The sequence below is a fragment of the Sphaerodactylus townsendi genome, linkage group LG03 (genome assembly GCF_021028975.2).
Source record: "Sphaerodactylus townsendi isolate TG3544 linkage group LG03, MPM_Stown_v2.3, whole genome shotgun sequence".
In the NCBI taxonomy this organism is placed as follows: domain Eukaryota; kingdom Metazoa; phylum Chordata; class Lepidosauria; order Squamata; family Sphaerodactylidae; genus Sphaerodactylus; species Sphaerodactylus townsendi.
The window spans coordinates 161,682,639-161,710,125 of record NC_059427.1 but is presented as its reverse complement, the minus strand read 5'-3'; the positions used below and the strand labels follow the sequence as shown (position 1 = coordinate 161,710,125).

At 46.2% G+C, this 27,487-nt stretch overlaps 1 protein-coding gene across 3 annotated transcripts in view; it reads right to left on the bottom strand.

Annotated features, from left to right (window-relative positions):
• LOC125429351 (ultra-long-chain fatty acid omega-hydroxylase) overlaps window positions 1-27,487 on the bottom strand; it is a 60,085-nt gene that overhangs the window by 8,490 nt on the left and 24,108 nt on the right. For 2 of the 3 annotated variants that reach the window (XM_048490401.1, XM_048490402.1), the window contains exons 4-9: window positions 13,444-13,497; window positions 8,891-9,018; window positions 5,334-5,455; window positions 2,789-3,056; window positions 1,942-2,008; window positions 783-912 (exon numbers count right to left, since the gene is read on the bottom strand). In XM_048490401.1, coding sequence (XP_048346358.1) covers window positions 783-912; window positions 1,942-2,008; window positions 2,789-3,056; window positions 5,334-5,455; window positions 8,891-9,018; window positions 13,444-13,497 — 769 coding nt within the window. The remainder of the gene's footprint in view (window positions 1-782; window positions 913-1,941; window positions 2,009-2,788; window positions 3,057-5,333; window positions 5,456-8,890; window positions 9,019-13,443; window positions 13,498-27,487) is intronic. The other variant, XM_048490403.1, reaches the window with a different exon arrangement.

Genomic DNA, 27,487 nt, shown 5'->3' with positions numbered 1-27,487 from the left:
GGTGGGAGAGGAAGCATTTTCCCCTACAGTGGGCTTTACTGAAACAATAGCGGCTCTCCCCTCTCCTGATGTGATGCTTGCCACCTACCTGGTTCTGAGTCTGTGGCTTGGGGGTGGGAGAGGTCAGAAAGGTGTGACTTGGGGTAGGTGGGAAGGTTCTGGATTGGGAATAGTGGCTTGGGGCAGGGGGAGGTCGGAAAAGTGAGGATTGTGGTGGAGGGAGTGTTGAAAGGTGTGGCTTGAGATGGGGAGGGTTGGAAGGTCTCAGAAAAGGGAGGGTTGTGGGGGGAAGGTGGAATGGGGATGCTTGGACAGGAGGGCTTTGCCAGACCAGTGGAGCAGTGGGCACCAAGGTACCCCTGCTCTGCCAGCCAGGATGGCCTTCTGAGGGTGGGGGTTGGGGGGAAGTGGAAGGGCTTTACCAGGTTTGTGTGTGGGGCAAGGGGAATGGTGAGGCGGACAGGAGGCCTGGTAGGAGGGCAGCTTGGTGCCACATCTCCACCGGGCCGAGGTTTGTGTATGGGGGAGGGTGGCTGGGGAATGAGGAGGCGGGCAGCTGGCACCACTTCTCCGCTGGGCCCTTTTGAGCGCAACTGTGTCCCCTCAGCCAACGGGTGCTGAAGAGAGTATCCTGCATGCCTATTGACTGAGGGTTCACTGTTGCGATATTAGCCAATTATACAGGGTAAGATTGTGGAGCTGCAATGTGCAAAACTACAGAATTTGCGGGGGGGGGGGGGGGGGGGGGGGTTGGACGGGTTCCTTTGCTTCCAGGCCATCACCATTCAATCTCTTCTGTCTCTCGGCCTTGCAGCAGATTCTGAATCTCCTCCCGGCACTGGTCTTGATATTCAGGGTGTCGAGCCAGGTTGTACAGCACCCATGACAACCCACTCGCAGTGGTATCATGTCCTGCAGTGAGAGAGATGCCACGTGAAAGCATGCCCCCCCCCCCGTCCTTGCAGAGGCCCAATGCAGCCAGGGCCCTCTGTCATCGCCTACTCGTCCACACCACACACTAATTCTGCAAACGGAACAGCAGATACTTATACCTCATTTGCATGTTCTTCTGGGTTTGTTTTGTGGAGTATTTTAGTGACATTTATAAGTGGGACTTTCCATCAAATATAGGTGCAGAATGATCCAGTCACATATAAGGAGCAGGAATTTGTTCTTTAAACATTCCATAAACTGTTTTGCATAAAAGAAGGCTTTTATGGCCAGATTCAGCTGGTTGCTGTGGGTTTTCCGGGCTGTGGTCTGGTAGATCTTGTTCCTAACATTTTGCTTGCATCTGTGGCTGGCATCTTCAGAGGTGTATCACAGAGAGAAGGATGTTACACAACACACTTCTCTCTGTGATACACCTCTGAAGATGCCAGCCACAGATGCAGGCGAAACGTTAGGAACAAGATCTACCAGACCATGGCCACATAGCCCGAAAAACCCACAACAACCAATTGCATAAACTATTAAAATGGGCCACCCAGTCAGAAACTTCCTGTTCTCAGATTGGAGAACGGTCAACCTGAAAGCCCCACCACCTTAGGAAAGCACGATCCTTTTCCTCCTCCTCCATCATGATCCGTGTGTGAGTGATGCACATCCAAGCACAACTCAGAGCAACTCCTTATCCTCATCCTGATGAGCAGCCAGCAGAGGTGTAGCTAGGTAAAATGGAGCCCGGTGCAAAATCTGAGTTTAGCGTGCGCGCCCCCCATGTCTGCTTGTGTTTTTTGTTTCAGTTTTTAGGCTAGCAGCACCACAATTTCAGTGTATCTTTAGGAGACTCCTCTGATGATACCACCCAGGTTTGGTGAAGTTTGGTTCAGGTGGTCCAAAGTTATGGACCCTCTTTAGCCCCCATCTCCTATTAGCTCTCATTGGAAACAGCCCTGTTCCCACAGTCTTCGTCGCCCAAATCAAGCCACCGTGTCTTACCTCCAAACATGAAGGTCTCAGCCTCAGCTGCAATGTCTTCATCGGACAGGTATTGTCCCTTTTCATCCTGCAAACACAAAGCAAGGTGACATCCAAGGCTGAATATGAGAAAAACTGTGCTGGATCAGACCAATGAGTTACCCAGTCTAGCATCCTACCTCACTCAGTTGCCAACCGATTCCTCTGGAGAGCCAATAGCAGGATATAGAAACTGATAAAAACATCAGAAGATCCCTGCTGGATCAGACCAGTGAGGGTCCGTCCAGCCCAGCATCCCATCTCACACAGTGGCCAACCAGTTCCTCTGTTGGGTCAAGAACAGGGCATAGTGGCTGAGGCCTTCTCCTGATAGGAACATCAGAAGACCCTGCCAGATCAGACCAGTGAGAGTCCATCTAGTTCAGCAACCTGCCTCACACAGTGGCCAAGTAATTCCTCTGGAGGGCCAACAACAGGGCATAGAGGCCAAGGTCTCCCTCTGATGTTGTCTCCTGGCAGAGGGTTGTAGATGTTCACTGCCGCTGAATGTGGAGGTTCCCTTTAGTCAGAGAAGCTGGATTTCACTAGGTGAGACTAGCACCAGCCCCTGTTAGTGATGGTCACCTTTTGCATGGGCAAGAATCTCACATATCTTTAGCCTTCACCACCCATACTGTCCACAGATAACCTGACCCCAACGTGTGTCATTTCGCAAAGACAGGGCCTCTGTTTATGGGCCTTATCTGTGCACTTGGGATGATTTCCTTAACCATGGTCTCCACAGGTAGCCCCTAAAGTGATGGCCCCCACTGCCACAGAGCAGCCAGACCCCAAACGGTGACTACTCCCTCGCTCTCACATCTAGTACCTTGGCTAGCAGTAGAATATCAATGAAATCCATGGTCTTCCCCAGTTTGGAGCGGAGCCAGGCGTCGTGCCCCATTTGCCTCACCACTGCTTGCCGCCGCTGGACCACATCAGCTGTGAAGCTGTGCACGATATCACAAGCACGACGAAAGCGGCGACCGTCTGCTGTCAGGTAGTAAATGCAATCAAAGTGGTGGAGTAGACGATTCTGCCGGCGCACTACAAGAGAACTGAGCTCCACGATGGCTGAGATGTAGTCACTTGGCCTCCTGGAATGTAACAAGTTCACTTGTCAACTGAAAAAATAAAAGATGGCTAAAAGCAGGGGCGTAACTGCCCTGGGACAAACCAGGGCTTTTGCCCTGGGTTCTAATGGCATGGGGTGCACTGACCATCACCCCCACACACACACTGCTGCTTCCACCAGCAGTTTTGTTTTCCCTCTCCTTCATTGCAGCAAGCCAGCCAGAGGACATGTCAGACACATGAAGCACCCCTCCTGCTTCCCTTCCCACACACCCCCCACACCCCCAGCCTGGGCACTTCACTTTCTTTCTCCTCCAGAGCAGCAGGCAGGGTGAGCAAGTTGGAACAGTGCTGCCTCCCTGGCCTGACCCCAGTCTGCGTCTTGCAACCAGCTTGGCTGCTTTCACTTTCCCTCTCCTCAGTCACAGAGCAAACAAACACAAGCCACTGGCCAGAAGCCACCAGCTGGGAGGGAGCTTCAGAGACATAAGGTAGCCTTGCCTCCCGGGCCTCCCGGGGGCATACATTGAAAATGCTGGGGGGAAGAATTAGGACTAATAAAAGGAAACATTTCTTCACGTAAAGCGTGATTGGTGTTTGGAAGATGCTGCCACAGGAGGTGGTGATGGCCACTAACCTGGATAGCTTTAAAAGGAACTTGGACAGATTTATGGAGGAGAAGTCGATCTATGGCTACCAATCTTGATCCTCCTTGATCTGAGGCTGCAAGTGTCATAGCAGACCAGGTGCCCAGCAGCAGCAGCAGCGGAAGGCCATTGCTTTCACATCCTGCATGTGAGCTCCCAAAGGCACCTGGTGGGCCACTGCAAGTAGCAGAGAGCTGGACTAGATGGACTCTGGTCTGATCCAGCTGGCTCTTTCTTATGTTCTTATATAAAATTTGCAAAGCTGGTAAACCATTGAAACTCCCATGCGAAAGTCTTGGAACAAAAATACAGTTCCCAAAGCTTTTTTAGAGCAGCGGACCTTTTTGAGCATGCAGGCACATTTGGAATTCTGACACAGCATGGTGGGAGCAGCAACAAAATGGCTGCCACAAAATGGCAGCCACGTGAGGAGGAGCTCGCCACAAAATGATTCCAACAGCTTAAATTCAGTAACACAGTGTACTGTGGCAGCAGCTGCTGTCAAAGCAACATTTTTAAAAAATCAGCACAGCCAATCAGATCTTCAACAATCAAATCAGAAGCCTTGGTGGGCAAAAGCCCTGCCTGGCCCCGCCCACTTGCTGAAAACATTTGGTGGGTGCCAGAAAAGCCATTGTGCCCAGAGGAACCCCTCTGTCATTCCCTGTTTTAGAGGATTCTATGAGGACAGAACTTTGCAAAAATTGAGCCCCCGTGTGTCATTCAAAGGACCAGATGCACACATAGCTGGTGTGAGCGTAGTGGCTCTTCCTCCATCCCAGTCTGAGGAGGGGTTGTGTACAAATGGTTGCTCTCCCATGAGGGAGAAGACATTCGTCTTGTGAATCTGCCAACAAGCCAGCAAGTTCTCCTTGTCCTGGGTATTTTATTTATTTATTTATTTCTTAGGCTTTTATACCGCCCCATCTCCGAAGGGCTCCGGGCGGTGTACAACATATAGAAGTAACAATATAAGATAGTTAAAACATTTAAAAGCAGCGATAAAACCATAAGAATTAATTCTAATAATTGTACAATAAATCTCAGTAAAATGAAAATATGAGTGGCGTCCAGCATTCTAGTTTTAAAATTCCCTCCCCCCAAAAGGGAGGAATGGTGAGTCTCGTTGGATGACAGATGGCCCAGATGTCAAGGGCCAAAGGAGGGGGTGCACCATCAGCGGCCGGTTCCTCCAAAGGCCCGGCGGAACAGCTCCGTCTTACAGGCCCTGCAGAACTCACCAAGGTCCCGCAGGGCCCGGACAGCTGGGTGGAGAGCGTTCCACCAGGCTGGGGCCAGAGTCGTAAAGGCCCTGGCCCGCGTGAAGGCCAGCCGCATCGCTGAGGGGCCAGGGACCACTAGTAGATTGGCCTCAACTGATCGAAGAGGCCATACAGGGACATATGGGGTGATGCAGTCTTGAAGATACGATGGTCCCAGGCCGCCTAAGGCCTTAAAGGTCAACACCAACACCTTGAAGATGATCCGGAATTCTTGTGAATATGTCCCTGGTTTTGTGAGTCACTACAATGTGGGGCTGAACTTAGGTCACCTGCTCCAAAAGCAGTGAAGAGAAGTCAACCTCACAGTGCAGCAATAGACATCCTGGAAATGAGCGAGCCATGCAGGGCTCTCCCCCGCTGCCATACTCACTCCTGGCAGTTGCTGTTATAGCTGAAGACACATTTCTGCAAACTGTCCAGGGTCATGAGGCTGAGCTGCTCAAACATGTCCAATGAGGCTGCACCACCTGTAGTGAGCTTGCGCCACTTGGCCTGCAAAGGACAAAAGAGACCAGAGTCGTGGCTGCTGGCAAGAAACAAGCAGAACAGAGGACAGAATTTCCAGGTTGTGAACAAAACAAAGGGGGGTATAGATGCCATTGATGCAAAGAGATCAGGGACAGAGAGCAAGTACATAGATCAGCTGGAAACTATTTCTCGTACAGGCATTTCAGTCTGAATATGGATGGATGCAAGTTTGGTTTTATGATTCTCTGCCCCCCCCCACCCCCCAATGTGATGTATTTGTATGCTGTCCTACTTCTGAATACAGAGGTGTACTGCCTAGGGACCTTGGGCACCACCTATCCAGTGATGTGGGGCGGGGCCCCTCAAAATCGCCCCCCTTTGCCCAGCTCTGCAATAGGAAGACGCTGAAGACCAGATAGGTAGGGAGGCCGATGGAGTTTGAGCAAGCGGGGGGGAGCTCCCACAGGTCTGCCTGCAGAGGATGGTGTGGGTTTGGATTTTTTACATTATGTTTTCCTTTATTAATTTTTTTAATTTAAACTTATTAAATTACCAGTTTGCAACCAACACATGCCTGCCCCTCCCCTTTCCCCCCTCTTCTCAGATAATTATGCCATCAAAATTATCTACAGAAAAGTAATCAGTCATTAGGCTGATTTCACCTTACTTCAATTATGCTTCAAAATTTCCTTTTTGGCACAGTCATTAGGTTTAAGCTTATTCCAGTAGTCACCAAAAGGTTGCCAGTTTTCAATAAACTTCTGTACAAATCTTTTCCCTTCTCATCTTAACAGTCCAGGTGCTCGGGAGCAACAGCCGCAGAAGGCCATTGCTTTCACATCCTGCATGTGAGCTCCCAATGGCACCTGGTGGGCCACTGCGAGTAGCAGAGAGCTGGACTAGATGGACTCTGGTCTGATCCAGCAAGCTTGTTCTTATGTTCTTATGTTCTTTTCTTATTTGCAGAGATTTTTTTCCCTTAAGTATACTATACCACATATATATCAGATGCCTTGAATCATGAGAAAAGGGAGGATATGTTTAATTAATTAATTGATATATTATGGATCCATATCAGTTTGGGCTGCTTCTGGTGACTTGTGCCGCTAATATCCTTGCAGCTGTGTGGAAATGCTTGGCTAGATGTACAATCCTACCCAGTATACTATCAGGAAAAATGTTCCAGAGCAGTATTCTAGGCTCACAGGGTGTCCTGGTCTGCAAACTTTGCTTCAATATACTAACTATTTTAGACAACTATTTTCTTATGACTGGGAGTTGTCACCGTTTGTGCAAAAAATGCCCCATGTGCTTGTTGTGGTGCTGGCACTTGCTGCAGGTTGTAGGCATCCTTTTCGCCTCTGTGTCCTGAGTTAGTCACTATCTGTACAAGAACTTCAGTGCAGTCTCTCTGATACTCATGTTAGCAGATATTTTTATAACCTCATCTACTGGATCGGGGTTACAAATAATCCACAGATCTACTGGATTATTAATCTTACATCTGCCTTTTAAAATGCACTTTTGTTATCAGAATTTGCTTATAATGTCTATATTGTTCTGCTTAGCTGGTTGGACTAACACCACCTCGAATTTACCGATTGGATTAAAAATATCTATTTAATTTGCCGACAATCCCTAATTGTAAGTACAGAAAGAAGGGGAATCTAATCTTCCTCCTTTCCCACTGTATGTCAGAAAACATCTTGATCACATGAGCTTCTATAAAAAAAGCCATCATTCTACTAAGGTCCAAGTTAGTTCGAGCTTCTGCCAGTTCCTCATATCTTGTGACTAGCGGGGATGGAAAGGGCTGTCATCCCAATTTCCCAGTATTATTATCCCACCCTCAAACCAGAGGTATTCATTGTCTGAAATATTCATTAGTAGCAATCGTTGTCTACTCTACCCATATAAGGCGCATGTGAATTACCACGAGGCGGAGTTGCTGATCAGGGTGGGGGATTGGAACGAGCCCAGCTGACACTGCCCAGACAAGGGCGGAACTGGAAAGGAAGCCACTATGGGAAGGGGCAGCGTCACAAGAAGTGATCCACCCTCGGGCAGCAACAAACCAGACACATTATTGAAATACATCTCTTGCAGGAATTAAATGATCTGATATCAGAAAACTTAGTACATACCGAAGGCTTCTTAAAGTACACATCTGTATCTGAACCAGGCCCAACTGGAGTTATCCAGATTGTTAGAATAATAACAAAAATGGCAGCCTGTTCCTGGCCGCTTGGGGGCCCTGTTGCAATTCAGGTGTAATCAGGAAGAGGTGGCTTCCTCTGGCAGGAAGGCATCCCAGTGGCTGTTCATCTCACCCAAACACTTCCAAGCCATCAGCAACCACTCGGTCCTGGGATGCTCAAGTGCGCAATCAAGGCCCAATATATAAAAATATATTGAGATTCCAATTGTAAAGTTTGGACAGAGAAGAACATGCAGCTTCTAAACAACATGAAAATAATTTCAAAAAAAAGGTGCTGCATATTTGAACAGGTGTTGGAGCAAGTAATCAGTTGGAACAAGTAATCAGATGGGGCAAGAGGATTGTGTTGTTCTCTGTCACAAACCATGCCAGAAATGACCGCCACAAAACATCCGCAGGCTACAATCACAAAGGTTTTGAATAGTATTTGCTGCTAAATGAGATGTCTTTTTCCAAGTACAAAACTACAACTGGAGCACCTTCCTTATGAGGAGAGGCTGCAGCGTTTGGGACTCTTTAGTTTGGAGAGGAGACATCTGAGGGGGGATATGATTGAAGACTATAAAATTATGCATTGGGTAGAAAATGTTGACAGAGATAATTTTTTCTCTCTCACAATACTAGAACCAGGGGGCATCCATTGAAAATGCTGCGGGGAAGAATAAGGACTAATAAAAGGAAACACTTCTTCACGCAATGTGTGATTGGTGTTTGGAATATGCTGCCACAGGAGGTGGTGATGGCCACTAACCTGGATAGCTTTAAAAGGGGCTTGGACAGATTTATGGAGGAGAAGTTGATTTATGGCTACCAATCTTGATCCTCTTTGATCTGAGATTGCAAATGCCTTAACGTCCAGGTGCTCGGGAGCAACAGCCGCAGAAGGCCATTGCTTTCACATCCTGCATGTGAGCTCCCAATGGCACCTGGTGGGCCACTGCGAGTAGCAAAGTGCTGGACTAGATGGACTCTGGTCTGATCCAGCTGGCTTGTTCTTATGTTCTTATGTTTTTACAACTCTTTGTTCAGAATGTGCCACTTCATTAAAAAAAAGCGTTGCCTGGACAGAGTCTCTCCAAACCATGTCCTTTCAAACAGCACACAATAACCATCACATAGAAAGACTTTTCAGATTCCTCTTCTAATTAATTTCAGTTCTAATATAGATGGAGCGCAGGTGAGGCAATAAACAAGGGAGGAAGGGGACATTTGCAGAGAGTTGGCATACTGAAGGCACTTACATGCATGATATTTGAGCTCTGATTGAAGATTTTCAGGTAGGGCTTCAGGACGTCAACATGAAAGGCTGGGGTAAGCATGCGCCGGTGGCGTCCCCATTTCTTTCCACTACTCAGAAGTAGCCCCTCCCCTAGGACACAAAAAGGTCAGTTAATTGAAGGAGGTACCAAGGAGGTAAAACTGCTGTTAGTCAGCCAAACTCTCAGAAATGTTCATTGTTTAGAATTCACATTGTATTGTCAAAGGCTTTCACGGCCAGAATCACTAGGGTGTTGTGGGTTTTTCAAGATGGCATTTCTCAGAATATTTTCTCCTGACGTTATCACCGTAGGAGCCTGAGCTGACATCTTCAGAGGATCTGATGATAGTAAAGCAAGTGGAGTATATATACCTGTGGAATGTCCATTCCACAAGTATATATACTCCACTTGCGTTACTACCATCAGACCTCTGAAGATGTCAGCCACAGATGCTGGCAAAATGTCAGGAGAAAATGCTACTGGAACACGGCCATACAGCCCAGAAACCCCACAACACCCCAGAATTCACACTGTTTAGAATTCAGCCCATGCCATCCTCACATCTAGTAACCACAGTAACCAGGTTCAGGTTTTCCTCAATCTGAGAAGATTCCACTCACTGTGCCACTGTGGGAGTATTCCAGAAGTTACATATGAAGGATACCCAGAAAAACATCAGTGGGGGTGAAAAATGTCTACTCTGTGTAGTCCTTCATCCAGTTCAATCAGTGACTATTGGCTTTTATAGCCAAGAGGTAGTCATAAGACACCTGGACTGTCAGATCAGTAGACTGCAATAGTGGCATAGGAGGTTAAGAGCTCGTGTATCTAATCTGGAGGAACCGGGTTTGATTCCCAGCTCTTCCGCCTGACCTGTGGAGGCTTATCTGGGGAATTCAGATTAGCCTGTACACTCCCACACATGCCAGCTGGGTGACCTTGGGCTAGTCACAGCTTCTCGGAGCTCTCTCAGCCCCACCTACCTCACAGGGTGTTTGTTGTGAGGGGGGAAGGGCAAGGAGATTGTCAGCCCTTTTGAGTCTCCTGCAGGAGAGAAAGGGGGAATATAAATCCAAACTGTTCTTCTTCTTCTTCTAAATGTTACAAATCACCCGGAGAACATCTGAGTGGCTCCTTTTGCTACGAATCCTGAACCGGATGCCCAAAGGACAACAATATGGTTGGATTTTCTATGAAGATGCCAGTCTCTTTACAGGAGAGAATGGTGGGGTATAAATCCAAACTCCTCCTCCTCCTCTTCTTGTTCTTCTTCTCCTCCTCTTCCTCTCACGGCCTGAGTAACTGTGACCTGGACAACTAGTTGCAGGGGGATGTGCCCCCCCCCACAATGTGGAGCCGCTGCCCCAGATGATCTGTACTTAAGACCACTTATTTTGCACAGAAGGGCAGACTCTCTCTTCTGCTTGGGCACAACCTGTGCGATGCTTTTGCTTCACAATTCTAACTCTTTCTTCGCTATTCTTTGTTCCTCTCCACACATCACTTTCCTGTACTGTTATAGTTTGATTTGTGGGGATATGTTTCACTTCAAACAGGCCTCCGTGATTCCGGGTGCCAGGTCACCCGCTGTTGTAAGCTCAAGTTGTAACCTTGGCCCTCAGCCTGGGAAGTCCAGGACAGGGATCAAAAGGAAGAAGAGGAAAGGGGGTGGGGGGGATGTAGCACCCTTAGATAAAAGGCCATGCAGAACTTCTAGCATGTAGCTAATTTGTTGCTGGGATAAAGGCTCTGCTGCAAACAGAGGTCAGTGGCTGCTGGCTGCCCTTTGCTCTTTCCTGTGCGCAGGGGAGGGGGAAAGCTGCCTGAGTGGAGGTCATATAATCTCTTTTTAAGTAATAGATGCTGCCTCCGATTGCCCAGTCAAAAAGAGGCAAGTGTATATAAGTCTTAACTAAGTTTTGTTCCCTACAAATTCGTTCAGGTTAATGAGGGTTGCACAAATAACACTGGGCTATGTAGACCTGACTCAGAAGTTGCCCCAGTCCAGAACACAGCAACTAGGCTCCTCACCGGAGTGTTAGTGAGAGAGCATATAACACCTGTGGGATTCTGGTTTTGGTTCCAACCTTTAAGGTTCTGAATGGTCTGGGACCCTCTTATCTGTGGAACCACATCCCCCCCTATTGCCCGCAGAGGAAACTTTGGTCCTTTGACAAAAATTGGCTGGTGGTCCCTGGCCCCAGGGATGTTCGACTGGGCTCGACCAGAGCCAGGGCCTTTTCCACCCTGGCTCCAGCCTGGTGGAACTCTCTGTCAGCTGACACCTGGGCCCTGCAGGACCTTAAACACCTCCACAGGGACTGTAAGACAGAGATATTCCAAAGGGATTTTGGTTGTGGCCACTCCTCTAGTTCAATTTTGTCTGCTGGCCTCCAACAACGCATGATCGTTGTTCTGTGCTGACCCTCTTATCAAAAGGAAAGCGTTCTGCCCGCACTCAAACAGTTCCTTGACTAGGGAGCTGCACTGGGGCAAGATGAACAGTTTTTGCATAGGTTTAGGCATGCCATCTGAGTTTTACTATTTTAACTGTTAATTGGTTTTATGTTATTGTTTATGGAATGTTCCAAATATGTCTGTGCATGGCACTAAGCCTGATCTTGGCCAGGAAGGGCAGGATATAAATTTAATACATACATCTATATGTAAATAATAAATAGTGACTAGAAATTGAAATACTTTGCATAAAGACCTAAGGAAAGAATCTATCTCGTTGAAGCATGGAAGGAGAAGACTTTGATGAAACTCGAAATTCTAAACATCAGTATTTTTATAACAAGATGAACTTTTTAAAAAAATGTTCATGCTCTTTTTATTTTTTCCCCTAAACTTTTTTCTCTGATACCTCTCTTTTTTCTTTCTTTTCTATTTTTTGTTTTTATGTTTTAATATTCTGTTACCCACAGCCAGGGGTAACTAGACAGTGATTTCAGAGTGATTTCAGCTTTGTCAGCAATGAGCGATAGTGATTTCAGAGTGATTTCAGCTTCGGCAGCAGTGAGCAGAGGCAGAGGCAGGCTGCCTTCAGAGCAGAGGTTCTTTATTGTGATTTCAAGCTCTTTCCAGGTCAGACTGCCCAGTACAGAACGAAACACAGCCCTTTTTATACAGTTTTTCACCAAAGAGGAGGAAGACAGTCTTTTGTTTTTGCTGATGGGATTAAGTCCCAGAAGAAAAGGCTGCCAATGAATCTTGAGATCCTGGAAGTGGAAACTTCAATAGTCCAATGGGTCTTGAGATCCTAGAAGTGGAAACTTCAACAGTCCAATGGGTCTTGAGATCCTCTTCAGTGAAAATTCAAATAGTCCAATGGGAAGTAGGATGATGTCCTAGGCAAACGCCCAAGGCACTCCTCTTGTAAGATCCAAAAAGGTCTTTTGTTGAGGTTGACAAACTTATCAGGATTGTAAGAAGGAGTTGTCCTTACTTGCATTTTCTGACCTACTTCCTTGTTACCTAGCTAAAAAATAAAACTACTAAAATCCTAAGAGGCTTCTTCTATTAATACAATAAAAGTAAGAAGAATATTTCTAATCCATTTCTACTCTTCTTGTCTATCACTTTAAAAGTAACTTCTATATAATCTCTTAACCTTAGCAGAACATGCTTATATATTGGGGAGAGATAACACCAGCAATACATTTTTACTACATACACGCATGGGTAACAAGCAAAACAATATCAGTATAATATCAAAGGAAACTACAACATAACTTTCAAGCTATATCACACATCATAGAAATGGGATGAAAGCTCTATCTAGGATACATGCAAGGGTTTATATTCAAGAATTAACACAATCTTTATTCTAAAGGAGGTTCACAAACAGTTTGAGGGGGATAAGAAGGGGAATTATAAACTTTACACATTCTTTATTGATACCAACATATATCTCTATTTAAGGCTTAGCCAGGCATATTCCATAGGAAAATGGATTTCTGGGAATCCATGGGTAACAATTCTATATATTGTTTTATTATTGGATTATATCCCTGTACAATAGGAAATGATATTGTTATTTTTATTGCTTTTGGTATAAATTTAATAAAATTAAAATACATACATACATACATACATACATACATACATACATACATACATACATACATACATACATACATACATACATACATACATACATACATACATGCTAACATGTAAATCACATTCTCTATCCTTAAATATGTGTTCTGGGCTACAATGTTGTTTATTTTATGAGATATTAGATTTTAAAGTTTTTTTTGTTTTCAATGTTATCTGGTTACTAGCCTTACTGTAGCCTACACTTCAGTTTCGTGAAGTACCTCAACCATTTTCACATTCCCTGTCTCTACCAAGATGTGAGAGAAGACCTTATTTCCAGGGTCGCAGGGCAGAGGACACTCCTGACAAGCAATCTACCCATTCTTTCTCTGTGCATTCAATCCCCAGTCAAGACTTGATGGAACCATAATAATCATAATATGATTACGGGAGCAACACAGTTCAATGCATCCGGCACTACCAGGGCTTACCAAGCCAGGGCTTCAGGAAGCCATAGAAGAGGTCATCCTTTGGAGCTCTGTCAACTGCAGGAAATAGAGAAACAGCACATTTGCCTTGGCTCTCTCCTCTTTTTAAAAAACCCATTCTGAATCCCCTAAAAACGTAAATCCCTTTAATGCCTTAATCAAACTCGTGGCCCTCCAGATGTTATGGACTACAGTTCCATAACTGTATGCTGGCATGATGCTGGCAGGGGATGATGGGAACTGTAGTCCATAACATCTGGAGGGCTGCGAGTTTGACACCTGTGCCTTAATGGAACACCTAAACTTTGAGCACACTACATCCAAAAGCCTGGGAGAAGGGAAGATCGTTTTCCACTGGAGATTAGAGATCCTCAATGACACACTGGGGAACATCTGTCCAGCTTTCAATTGCCAATTACCCACAGGGCAACTGCCACGCACTGGCAGCTGGAGCGCGTCGGGGCAAGAAATCTTGTCTCGACGTGCTTCCTCCCTGGTGCACTCCAGGAAAGGGAAGCATGGCAGGGCAAAAAATCTTGTCCCGATGCTCTTCCTCCCAACGCGGTTCCTCTTGCCCCACCTCCCTGTGGAAAACGAGAGCACTTCTGGCACGACTTTTGACCCAGAGCGGGGCGATAACAGGGCAGAGTCTGTTCTGTCATTTTCCCTCCTCTATCTGCAAGAGAACAAATGGGTACACACAGTGGTGGGATCCAAAAAATTTTAGAAACAGGTTCCCTCGCCAGCCCCCCCTCAGCAAAGGGGGCAGAGGCGTTCCTCGGCAAACCTGAGCCCTGGGCAAAACCTCAGTTGGATGCCCCCCCATGGGCAGCCGGCCCACCACGACCCCAAAAAATTTTTTTGCACCAGGTCATTTCTAAATCATCATCACATTATAGAAAATGCCCCAACTCACACATCTGAACACAGCAATGGTGAAACACACAGGTTCTTTGATAGAGACTGGTGAGATAAAAGGCACGAAAGGCTGAGAATCCATGAATTGCAGTACCTGAAAGGGATTAACCCAGTTCAGGGAGTGACATTATTAGTCGCAATTGCTATATGGAACCTTCACGTTCAAAGGCAGGATGCCTCTCGGGGAGGCGAGGGCGTGGAGACGGAAAAGCAGACCCAATTAGTAACCCCCTCTCGGCACACACAAATAATTAGTAACCCACTCTGGGGAACTGGTGAGAACCTGCTGGATCCCACCTCTGGGAAATGAAGGTAAAAGTGAAGCTAAAAGTGAAGAAACTAAGCATAGCAGCCTCCCTCTGGACATTAATAGACTTAAATGTTCCAACAGTTCAGCAGATAGGTTCAGGTCAATAGCCATGCTTATCTGCAGTAGAACAGGAAGATTCAAGTCCAGTATCAACTTAGAGACCCACAAGATTAACGCTGTGGGTCTTCGAAGTGCTTCTGGACTCAACTACTGCCCTTCTAAGTGTTGGAATTTCCAGCCTTGCTTTCATGCAGCAGAAGCAGGAGGGAATTCTGGGAAGCTGCATGAACATTCCAAAGGTGACAGTTAAAATCCGTTGATACTGTTCTGTTCCCACACATTCTAGAAGACTCCCTGACTGACTGAATAACTAAGATGTGCTCGGTATACTGTTGTAAACCAAATGATATAGAAATGTGCTCTGATTATAATAAGATACTGTGACACAACCAAATTGTAACAAACCATTAGCCGTGCATGTAACTATTATGTGATACTGTGTATACAATGTAAATATCTCTCAGGTTAAGTAAAGTTCTGCTTACCTTTTCATGAACTTCTGAGGTAAAATGGCTGGTCTTTTGACAGATAACTATTCTGATTTGATGTGCCGCACAATCCACATTTCCGCCCGCAACTTTGCTTGACAGGATTGTATATTCCAAATATACCTGTTGCCCTTCACTAAGTTGGAATTAATGATTTGATTTGACACTACCAGGCTTGGAATCGACAGGGATTAGGAGTGAAGTGAAGTCTTTATTTACGGTCAATGACCAAACACGGGATTAGGAGTGGATAGTTCACTATAGAAGGCAGACATTTTATATTCTGAAAGCTGTACAATATATAACATTTAAAGGGCTTGGACAGATTTATGGAGGAGAAGTTGATCTATGGCTACCAATCTTGATCCTCCTTAATCTGAGATTGCAAATGCCTTAGCAGACCAGGTGCTCAGGAGCAGCAGCAGCAGAAGGCCATTGCTTTCACATCCTGCATGTGAGCTCCCAAAGGCACCTGGTGGGCCACTGTGAGTAGCACAGTGCTGGACTACAAGCCAGCTGGATCAGACCAGAGTCCATCTAGTCCAGCTCTCTGCTACTCGCAGTGGCCCACCAGGTGCCTTTGGGAGCTCACATGCAGGATCTCACATAAAGAACAGAGAGGGATTTATGAATGAAGACTATATGAATACAGATGTAAGTATTTTAAGGTAATAAATATGATAAATATGAATTAAAATATTAATGGAATAATAGTTAACATACTAATGATAAGTACTGTGATAAAAAAACTCATGTGTTAATATATCTGTAATCCATGATGAAATGTAAATATGTAAAATTTATTATTGTGTGAAACACTTCTGAAGATGCCAGCCACAGATGCAGGTGAAACATTAGGGACAAGATCTACCAGACCACAGTCATGCAGCCCAGAAAACCCACAACAACACTGAAAGTGATGCTGTTTGGGTTGTGGGTGGATCCCCCCTTTCAGGTGGATTTGAAAGAAGAATATGGGCTCTCTAGTCCAGGGGTAGGGAACCTGCGGCTCGAGAGCCGCATGCGGCTCTTCTGCCCTTGCACTGTGGCTCCACGAGCCGAGCTGCCGGCCCCATCCTTGCCCGCCCTGCAGGCAGCAGGGCGGGCGCACCAACTGCCCACAGTCGGCTGCGCTGCGCTGTGGGCTTCCCCTCTCGCCCGCCCCGTTGGAGCGGGGTGGGCGCTTTCCTGGCAGCCGGCGAGGCAGAGCCACTGGCTTCATCCTTGCCCGCCCTGCAGGCAACAGGGCGGGTGCATCCATGCGCTTCTCAGAATGAGCGGAGTAAAAGGTAAAAAAAACCTATATACATAGTGTTATCTTTATTTTAAATGTCAAAAATTATTTGCGGCTCCAAGTGTTTTCTTTTCCCGTGGAAAACGGGTCCAAATGGCTCTTTGAGTGTTAAAGGTTCCCTACCCCTGCTCTAGTCTAAACAACATTAAAAGAGATGCTGTTTCAGGGTGGTCCCCCCCCCCCAAAAAAAACCCAGCATCACTTTCAATGTTGTTTAAACTTGGGAACCCTGGGTGTGTTCAGATTTGTGAGTTTGGGCATGTTCTATAATGTGATGGTGACTTTGAGATGACCTGGTGCAAAAAATTGTTCCTTGGTTGTAGTGGGGGAGGGCGGCCTTGTGTCGTAGGGAGGCTGCCCATACGGGGAGGGCGCAGGAGGGGTGGGGCGCAAAACTTAGATTTTGCACCAGGCTCCATATCCCTAGCTACACCTCTGCTTCCAAGAGCTAATCTTGGTATACATTGGTATTAAAGATTCCCTACCCAGCCTCTTGCAATACTAATAAGCAGTCTGCTCTGAGCTAATTTTCCCCACATTATTGAGAGACTGCATCTCCATCCTGGGTAACACCATGAGGACTTGGGATCAGATGTGGACCTAATTCTATCTTGGGAACTTAATCTTAAGGTGTGCAAGGACCTGATTCAACATAAAGAAGTTAAATCCCACTCCCCACCACATGAACTGTTTTCCTGACCTGAAATGGCCTCTGTTTGTCCTGCTGTAGAAACTTACATGTACCATCAGTGTGTGTGTGCTGTGAAGTCACAGCTGACTTATGGCAACTCTATAGGATTTTCAAGGCAAGAGATGTTTACAGGTGGTTTGCCATTACCTGCTTCTGCGTCACAGCCCTGGTAGTTTTGGAGGTCTCCCAGCCAAATTCTGACCAGGCCAACCCTTCTTAGCTTCTGAGATCTGATGAGGGCCCTTTCCCCACTTACCTTAAGCCCCGCGCTACTCTCCTCAAGTAGCGTGGGGTCCCCCGGCACTCCCCACTACAGGGGCGGCGACAACGCAGCCGCCCCGACGCTGCCGTTCTCGCACCCCCTCAGCGCACGGCATCCCTGGCGCTCCTCGAAATGGTGCCTTTTGATGACCCCACGCTCTGGGGATGCCCGGGCATGCGCCAGAGATGCCGCGCGCTGAGAGTAGCGCGCAGCAAAGGGCAGCAAAGGTAAGGGGGGAAACGCCCGAGATCAGGTTAACCTGGGGCTGTCAATACACAGACATTTCTCTATCTATACTACACTTCAACTGAGCAGGATTTCTGCCTTGCTCCAAGCTTGTGAAGGTTTACAAAGCAGGAAAGTTGCTTGGAGCCCGTTTTTTTTCAGAGGCATTACAGCAGTGTTAAATAGTAGTTTGTGTTTGGTCTTTGTTATGTTTCTGCAACATTATTCAGTTGTTGTTGATTTAGATTACGAACGCTTTTGGTGCTGAGGTATGCTTTGATTACACCACTGTTGCTTTAAGCAGTGTCACAGATGGCAACAGAAGGGAACTGCCCTGTCACTTTTTTATTTAGCAGAGTATTTGATGTTAGCTCACTAGGCACAATTAGTGCCAGTAGCACTTCCTTGTATTTTGAGTTCTAAAAAATGTTGTTTTCAGCTCATTATGATTGCTTTTTAAACATGCAGTCTTTAAACTTGATAACTGAGGTACAGTTTTTGTCGGTTTGATTACAATATGTATTAAGGCACAATACATTCATTGATCTCTTTTAATTTACCGTCAGAGTAATTTCCCACAGGGTAACATGCAAAGCAGTTCAGCCACAGAATGCAGGTAGCCTTTGGAAGGGGCATTGTGGGTGCCAGGCAGCAGCGTAACTACCTAGGGACAAGGGGTACCCCTTGTCCCCAGGCGCTACTCTTCTGGCCACATGGGGGCACAACATCAGCCCCCCACGTGACCAGGAAGTCCTGCTGCCTTGTCGTTTTTTGTGCGCCTCAACCCCGTCCATGTGTCACTGACATGGGCAGGGTCAGGGCACTTGAACACCACGAGGCAGCGGGAAGTCCTGCTGCCTCATTGTCTCTGAGAACCCCTGACCCCGCCCATGTCAGTGACACATGGGCAGGCCAGAAGAGACTGCAGTCCCTGGCCTTGGAGACCTGCTTTTATAAGCACTGAGGCCGGGGGGTGGGACTTGGGGAGCAGGAAGGTCAGAAGAGACTTCAGGCTGCAGGCAGAAGAGAGGGGAAGTCAGAAGAGACTGCAGGGGGAGTCTGGAGGTGACGGAGTTGGGCACCCTAAACCTTGCCCATGTCCATGGTAACATGGGTGGGGTCGAGGGCACCAGTCAGCAGTGGGGGGCGGAGCCTGGGGGCAGAGCTTGGGGGTGTCCTGGAGACAATTTGTCTCAGGGCGCCATTTACCCCTGGTATGCCTCTGCAGGCAGGTTGACCAGCATTCTGTGGTGAACTGGGGGGTAAAGTGACAGAATCAGAAACAAAATCAGATTACCTTTGGCCTTTTACTAGAAAGCCCAGAAGCCTTTGCTCCTTTCCTGCTTAGCTAAAAATTCCAGTTGAGATCACAGACCTAAAAACTGTTTGTTTAGTAACACAGCATGTGAACCAAACCAAGGACAAACAGACACTGTAGCTGTTTTTGCAAGCTAACTCCATGCAAACTGCTGTCCAGAATGTTAGAACAGGGTCAGACATAAAGAAATGATGTTGTTTTAACAAAACATGCAAATCAGTATTATAACCACCAGCCCCTGTCCCGGTATTTTGATCACAGAGCAGGTGACAGGACCCGAACAAAAATCATTTTCTGTAAACAGCCCATGTCTGCCATAAAGCTGTAAGCTGTCAGCACATAGCTAACACTCAGCAGAATAGAAAAGAGAACTCCATTGTATTAGGTCATAGAAGTAACAAAACAAAGGTCTTTCTCTAACCAGCTTCTTTGGCAACAGTAGTTTGCAAGATAGGAGCCTGCTACATGTTCCCTTTGTTTCACTATACCAACTGTGTGAGAATGAAGAAGATTCTGACATGTTGAATGTATCCATAAATGTTTTTGCTTGGTACGCATTTTTATTCTTGGCTCGCATCCTGAAAAATGCTTTAAGAAGCCCTGATACTTGTCATTCAGTGTGATTTTTCTCTTGGTGCTGATCGGACTTTGATTGATTTAAATAAATTCTTTAATTTTAAATTGGTTTTGATTTTTGCTTTGACTATCTTATTGTATATGATCTAAATTTGGTATCCTGGTTGTTCACAAGTTTCCTGTCTTACACAGAGACTGATTGGAAACTGAAAGATTCCTGTCTTGCATAGGGACTGATTGGAGCCGAGGTCCTGTCTCCTACTAAGATTGATTGGAATCTGAAATAATTTTTAAACAAAAAAAAGATTCCTGTCTTCCGGTAAAGACTGATTGGAATCTAGGGTCTGTACTAACAGTTTGAAACAGCATACATTTATATGAATGTGAGTTATGAGAAATCAATCTTAGAGTCTCTGTGCAGTTTCTGTATTGTCATGATTTCATATGTATTTAAGTTTACATGCATTGTTTTCCAAAGCTTTTGAAAACATGTAAGCTAAGAACACTGGAATCGAAACATTGTAAGAGCTTTGGGTCAGCGTTTTATGTCTCAGAGGGAACTATTGTTGATGATTTAAACCAAAGAAATATTTTGCTGACTGAAACAGAGTTCACAGGGTATCAATCATGGTAATGACGTAGGCCTGTACTGTTTGCAATGTATCGAAAAAGCTTTTTCCCCATTGCCTTGATTATTAAGGAAGAGTATGATTTCTCTGCTAGCCAGTCCTCCTTCTTTGCTACTAGAATATGCTGTTAAATTGAATAAAATTAATTTATTAATTCAAAGCCTCTCGTCTCCTGGAATTTCTCCCGCCCTCCAGCCAGGACCCTGGATAGCCAGCCTAAGTTGCCCTTCTGGGGTAGCAGGGGTAGCGACCAGCTCACGGCAGGAGAAGGCAACTCCCTTTTCCAATGGACCTATTGCCTTCAAGGTTGGCTAAATGGCCCCAGTCCACCCTTGATTCCTTCAAAACAGACGGCTGCCACCAACAGGACCCAAATATTGCTTCCCAGAAAGGGACCTGCACACTTCTAGATAAAAAAAAAAAGAGGGAGTGGCTGTCTTATGGTTCTTGCCAAGTACGTGAGAAACACACCCCGCCTCCTTTTTATATTCGCATGTCCAAGATAGTGGCCGACTTGAGAAAGTTGAAGGACTACAATCCTCACAAATTTAACAAAAAGAAAGCCAAAGTAGGCAGATTTTATTCAAACAATCAACTTAGAAACTTTATAAGATATTCCCCCTTCAGGCAGAACCCAAATAAATGTGACAAAACCACAAGAGAAACCATCAGTACAGTGTGTTCTTCATGAATTCTTCCATCTTAAAACCCGTTATCTTTTTCCCATCCGCCAGATTCTCCTCAGACAGCAACTGCCAACAACCTGAGCTAACTGACGTCAATCTCCCCATGATGGGAGAGAGAACCACTGGTGGAAGAATTCTGAGTGGGTGCTGTAAATCTGTCACATGTGCACCAAAGAATTCTTGGAGTCTATGACCTTACAGTATCTCTCCTTTGGGTGGGAAAAGGCTTAGACAGCGGCAATCAGACACAGGTTAATTTAGGTGCCCTTATTAAAGGCTGTTAAGCTTCCGGATGTAGGACATCCTCCAAAATACATCTTTCTGGATGACACATCTCTGCTCTAAACCCCCTTCAGTCTCTATTCACGGGGAACTATGAGGTGAATATGGTGCTGTTGGCTTTAGCTGATTATCTCTGTTTGAATGTGGACAACGGCCATGGTGGACCATGCACTGTTACTGAGAGATCTAGAGGTAGAAGGAGATATCGGAGGATGTTCTGTGGAATGGTTTAAATAAGAACATAAGAAAGAGCCTGCTGGATCAGACCAGAGTCCATCTAGTCCAGCACTCTGCTACTCACAGTGGCCCACCAGATGCCTTTGGGAGCTCACATGCAGACTGTGAAAGCAATAGCCTTCTGCTGCTGCTGCTGCTCCCGAGCACCTGAGGCATTTGCAATCTCAGATCAAAGAGGATCAAGATTGGTAGCCATAGATCAACTTCTCCATAAATCTGTCCAAGCCCCTTTTAAAGCTATCCAGGTTAGTGGCCATCACCACCTCCTGTGGCAGCACATTACAAACACCAATCACACGTTGTGTGAAGAACTGTTTCCTTTTATTTGTCCTAATTCTTTCCCCCAGCATTTTCAATGTGTGCCCCCTGGTTCTAGTATTGTGAGAAAGAGAGAAAAATGTCTCTCTGTCAACATTTTCTACCTCATGTATAATTTTATAAACTTCAATCATATGCCCCCTCAGACGTCTCCTCTCCAAACTAAAGAGTCCCAAACGCTGCAGCCTCTCCTCATAAGGAGGGTGCTCCAATCCCTCAATCATCCTTGTTGCCCTTCTCTGCACATTTTCCATCTCTTCGATATCCTTTTTGAGATGTGGCAATCAGAACTGAACACAGTACTTCAAGTGCCGTTGTACCACTGCTTTATATAAGGGCATGACAATCTTTGCAGTTTTATTATCAGTTCCTTTCCTAATTATCCCCAGCATAGTGCCATGCATTGAGTTGACATTCCCATGGAACTTTCAACTAAGACACCCAAATCCCTTTCCTGGTCTGTGACTGATAGCACTGACCCCTGTAGCGTATATGTGAAGTTTGGATTTTTTGCCCCATGCGCATCATTTTACATTTTGCTACATTGAACTGCATTTGCCATTTCTTAGCCCACTCACCTAATTTATCAAGGTCTGCTTGGAGCTCTTCGCAATCCTTTGCAGTTCTCACCACCCTACATAATTTGGTATCATCTGCAAATTTGGCCACCACGCTACCCACCCCTACTTCCAGGTCATTTATGAATAGGTTAAAGAGCACTGGTCCCAAAACTGATCCTTGGGGGACGCCACTCCTTACATCTCTCCATTGCGAGAATTTCCCATTTACACCCACTCTTTGCTTCCTGTTTCTCAACCACCACACTCCACGGCGGGAAAGGAAACCCTGTCCCTCCCCTCGGATCTGTCTCTGAACTGTGCCAATGAGGTTTGTCCCACTTGCAAGCAGGTTCTGCCGGGAAGCGAGATAAGGGGGAGAACGAGTGCCAGAAACGAGAAGAATCCATGTCTGTCACACAAGCAATGGGGAGGTCATCCCTGAAACCTGGTTACTTTGCATCCTGAAACCTGGCTAAGAAGGTAGTGGGGATTTGACCTGTGATTCTGGGCATGGACTGAATTAGGGCCTTTTTATTCAGAAAATTACAAGATGTCTCATTTAGGGAATGACAAGTTTCTCTAATAGTGAGGCAACATGTAATACAGTGCTATCTCTGATCAACAATAACAATCAAGCTTAATGGAAAGCCTAACAGTATGACCATCATTCAAATTCATGCCCCAATTATAGATGCTAAAGAAGAAAAAATTGAAAGTTTTTTTTCCAAGCATCCAGGAAGAAATTGATCACACACCTTAAGAAGTTGTGCTGATAATCAGAGGTGCTGGAATCCAAAAACAGGAAACAGACAGAACCAAATTTTGTTGGCAGATTTGGGCTAGCAGCATGAAATGAAGCAGGAGAGCCACTCATAGAATTCAGTGAAGGCACTGAATACACATTTCAGGCAACCCAACAGACATGCGGATATGTGGACATCACTGGATGGCCAATTACATCATCTGAAGGGGAAGACAGAGTTCCACTTTTCTGTAACTGTTGTTCATTGAGTGGTTTTCTATGCAGGGGTATACAGACCTCTATTGTGTATATGAATGCCAGATTCAGCAATACCTGGAGTGTACCAGTTTGTACTTTGATTCAATAATCTGATTTCTGCAACCATGAGTCTGGTTATTGGGAGGAAGTCAACAGACATGACATTTTGCTGAATCTCTTACTGTGAAGGGCAGCCACAATGTGCTCCACTGTGGATGGCAAGGGACCACCTACCATTCTATACTAGGGTGGTGACATAGGGGATGCTGAGAACAAATGGAATGAGCCACATGACGAAGCCTTGGAGGAGGAGCTACCCCAAGGTAGGATGCTGACAGTGGATGGCCCTACAGGATGGCAAGGGCCGATGAGTGGCTGGAACCTGACCCCAGTTGGAGGCAACTCTGACAGGACATGAGATGGCAACGGGAAGCAAGACACTGGGTGCTCTATGACTTTGGCATAGCAGAGACAAGTCTGTGCTGGAGAGGTTCAGAAATGCTGCCGGGGGAGAAGGAGGCCGTGGCCGGGACTGTTTCCCTAGTGTAGCACAAGCAAAGTGGAGCAGAGTTCGAACTTCTGACTCTGTGACATGAGTTACAAGAGCTCAATGAGTTCATCAGGCCATGATTCACTGCAGAAGACACTCGCAAACTTTTGAGAGAGTCAATGGAGAACAAACAGGCGCTGACACTGGGGCTCCAGCGTAGGCAGTTGCCCAAGGAAGTGATGCAGTGGTGGGATCCAAAAATTTTAGTAACAGGTTCCCAGGGTGGTGGGATTCAAACTATGGCGTAGCGCCAATGGGGCTGGGCGGGGCATGACAGGGGCACGGCTGGGCATACCAGGGATGGGGCATTCCTGGGTGGGGCTGTGGCAAGGACGCAGCCGCTGCGCCGGTCCTTGGGCGGAAACGAATGCACGCAGGCGCAGGCTGCCACGCACGCCGGTGCACCTCCTGCTAGACTGCTTCAAGTTCTGCACACTACTGCTGAGAGGAGGGGCAAAACTAAGGAAAAATCCCGTGGCAAAATCACCAATTAGTAACCCCCTCTCGGCACACACAAATAATTAGTAACCTACTCTCGGGAACCTGTGAGAACCTGCAGGATCCCACCTCTGGGAGATGGTATTGAAACCCGGGGCCTGCCACCAGTGGGGCGGTAAACCACGGCACCACCACAGGTCACCCAGCAGGAACCCGCAAGCTAGAAGTCACCTTCGATGGAACCCTGGGGAAACTCCTATGCTTCCTATCACAGGTGTCAGAATTCATGCAGGAGTGGGGCTGAACTTTCCTGTCTGATACAAGCTGGGTGTTAGAGGAGAGCTTTGGCTACTGCAAGATGTAATGTGTTGCCATCAGCTCTCCTGGAGGGAAGAATTAAGAATATAGAACGTTCTAAAAGGGTTTGTTTTTGTGATCTGGTTACGGTTGAAACACTTGACCATTCTCTGTATGCCCTGAATATAAGATACGCATGAAATATATGAATTCTATTTTCTTGCAGTGTTCTCAGTGGCAAGAGTGTTACAAGATACCCAACTCTTTAATGTGCTCTTTTGTAAGACTGTTGCAAATTTTAGACTGGAAATTAGTAATTTTAACTGTGTTTTTTAATCTTGTGTTACTTTGAAATTTTGTCCTGTTTTGTATGCCAATAAAGGCTTCTTGTTGTACAAGCTGGGGGTGCTACATAGGTACACTGAGGAGGCTGCCTAGTTGGTGGACCTGTTTGATTTGGGGCAGAGGAGCACCATGAAAGCAGAGGCTCACAGTGGGAGAAAGAGCAATGCAACAACAGAGGAAGACACGAGGCCTGGATCTTTGGGAACCCAGCAAGGGAAGACATGAAGCAGCCTAGTCAAGGGTGGACCCAAAGCTGTCCCGCACCAGGGCATGACTGCCCTAAAAGTGGAGTAATGGGAGCCTCCTGAAAAGAACTGGGCTTTTGCCAAGAACTTATTGGGTGAGTGACAAAGCGGCCAGCGGAAAACGATCCCTAAACTGCACTAATGTGCAGGACGCATGAGGAGGTACACCATGCTCGGTGAGTGGTCCAATGGGACCCTGGTGCCTCCTCTTATTTCTTTATAAATAAATATAATAGGTACAAAACAATATTTATTCCTTTCCTTCTCCCTCTATATTTTGCTCTCTCCCAGAATTTAACTTCAAACCGCTTTATACTTTTCCCTGAAATAGTGTGTCAGAACTTTAAAGTAGATTTGAAGGGCTACATGGTCCTGAGGAAACTACTAGTGTTGGATTATAAATAACATAAAATATTATTTATACATGTTCTTTGGTTTAAATGTTTCAAGAAATAATTTACAAAAAATAAAACAGAGGCAACAACTGCTGAGGTGACCTTCACCCCACATCAGTGGCGTAGCGCCCACGAGGCATAGCGTGGCAGTGACGTTCTGGGGCAGCAGAGGGCCAGGGGGCGCGTGTGCGCCGGTGCAGTTTCCCCTTGCTCCACCCCTGCCCCACATCAATCCACACTCTCCTTTCAGTGCAGCATCCCACAGACTGATTGACTCTCAGTTCAGCATAGAATATTTTGTCTCTCTCTCAAGTTCTGCACAGTCTTTGATTCAGTTTAGCCCTTAAGTATCCCATTACCTTCTCCAGGTACCTGTTCAGAATTTGCACACACACCTGTCACAACCTCAGACTTGTCCAATAAACGAATCAGTACTTTTAAAAGCAGAATTTTTTATTTATTGATTACAAGCATAGAAAAGTTGGTGACTTCTTATAGTCAGAACTGAATACAACGAAACCAGCAAATCATTATATCCCCCACAGTAGCAACGTCATTCCCACACACACCCTATTCCACCTTGGAGTAGGAAGACACACTCACACACATTCCTTGGACAGTGAGAAACAGACATCCAAAACCTACCCCGCTCCCAGCTGCAAAAGTCATTACAGAGATAAAAGACAGACTGGTACAAGCTGGAATCATTGCGAACTATTGCCAAGGCTGCCCTGTAAGAGTGTCCCAAATGAAATATGGCAGGGCTCTGGCAGGGCCATAACACCACCTTGCTTAGCTGTTAAAGAGAAATAGAGCTGGGTATCATTTACCTACTGGTAGCACCTCACTCCAAATCCTACAAAAAATCTTGTTTAACAATGGCCTTATGTTATACCTGCTCCCTACGCCTTCTCCCACCTCTAGCTACTTGAACACCGCCCAGAGCCCTCCGGGGGTGGGCGGTATAAAAGTCAAAAAAATAAATAAGCAAACAAACAAACAGTGAATGGACATTCTGTGCGTCATGCAATGCAAACTCAAGAAAGCTCACCCTAGAGTAAATTTAGTTAGGTCTTTAGGAACCTACTGAACTCCTGTTTAATGCTGAGGCAACAGATGAATACACCTTTTCCATGGCAGTTCTGCCCTCTGTTGTAGCAGGAAGAAGTCACTGAATAACGCAAAGGGGCCATAACACAAGCCATCTTGGAAGCCTCCCACTGGAATATGTGAAACACAGATACATTTACTACTACTGCTGCTGCCACTACTACTATATTAACACTATGTCTCCTCAACAATAGTTATCTATATATATAAAAAGTTAACAGTGTTTTTGTTGATGATAGTATAACTCAGTAACTGCTGGGCCAATTCCTCTGAAAATTCCCAGCCACTATAGTCAGCCAGGCGAGAGTGTTTTTAGATGTTCACATACCTGAAATTTCACACCTGGCCCAGGTAAAACACCTTTTTCCTGGCACTCAATGATGAAGGACATGCAGCTGCCTGTGTGTAACTGTCACCCTTAGAATGTTCATGATGCTTAGAATGTTCGCTCAGATGTACAGATATGAGCAGTGGAAACAGTTCATAGGCAGTCACTCGAGTGGAAGTGAAACATATACACATGAGGGAGAGGGGAGGGAGGGAGAGGAAAGTAACGGAGGGGGATTCTGACAGAGGGGTGGCATGCAAGGGAAGAGAGGGAGGGAGAGGAAAGTAACGGAGGGGGAGGCATGCAAGGGAAGAGAAGTGAGAGGGGAGAGAGTGAGGGGTGGCATGCAAGGGAGGGGAGGCAGGGGGCCCAACATCTTGATATGACTCACCCCCCTAGCGGAGGGGAAGGGAGGGAGGGGGAGGGGTGGCATGCAAGGGAAGAGTAGTGAGAGAGGGAAGAGAGTAAGGGGCGATATACAAGGG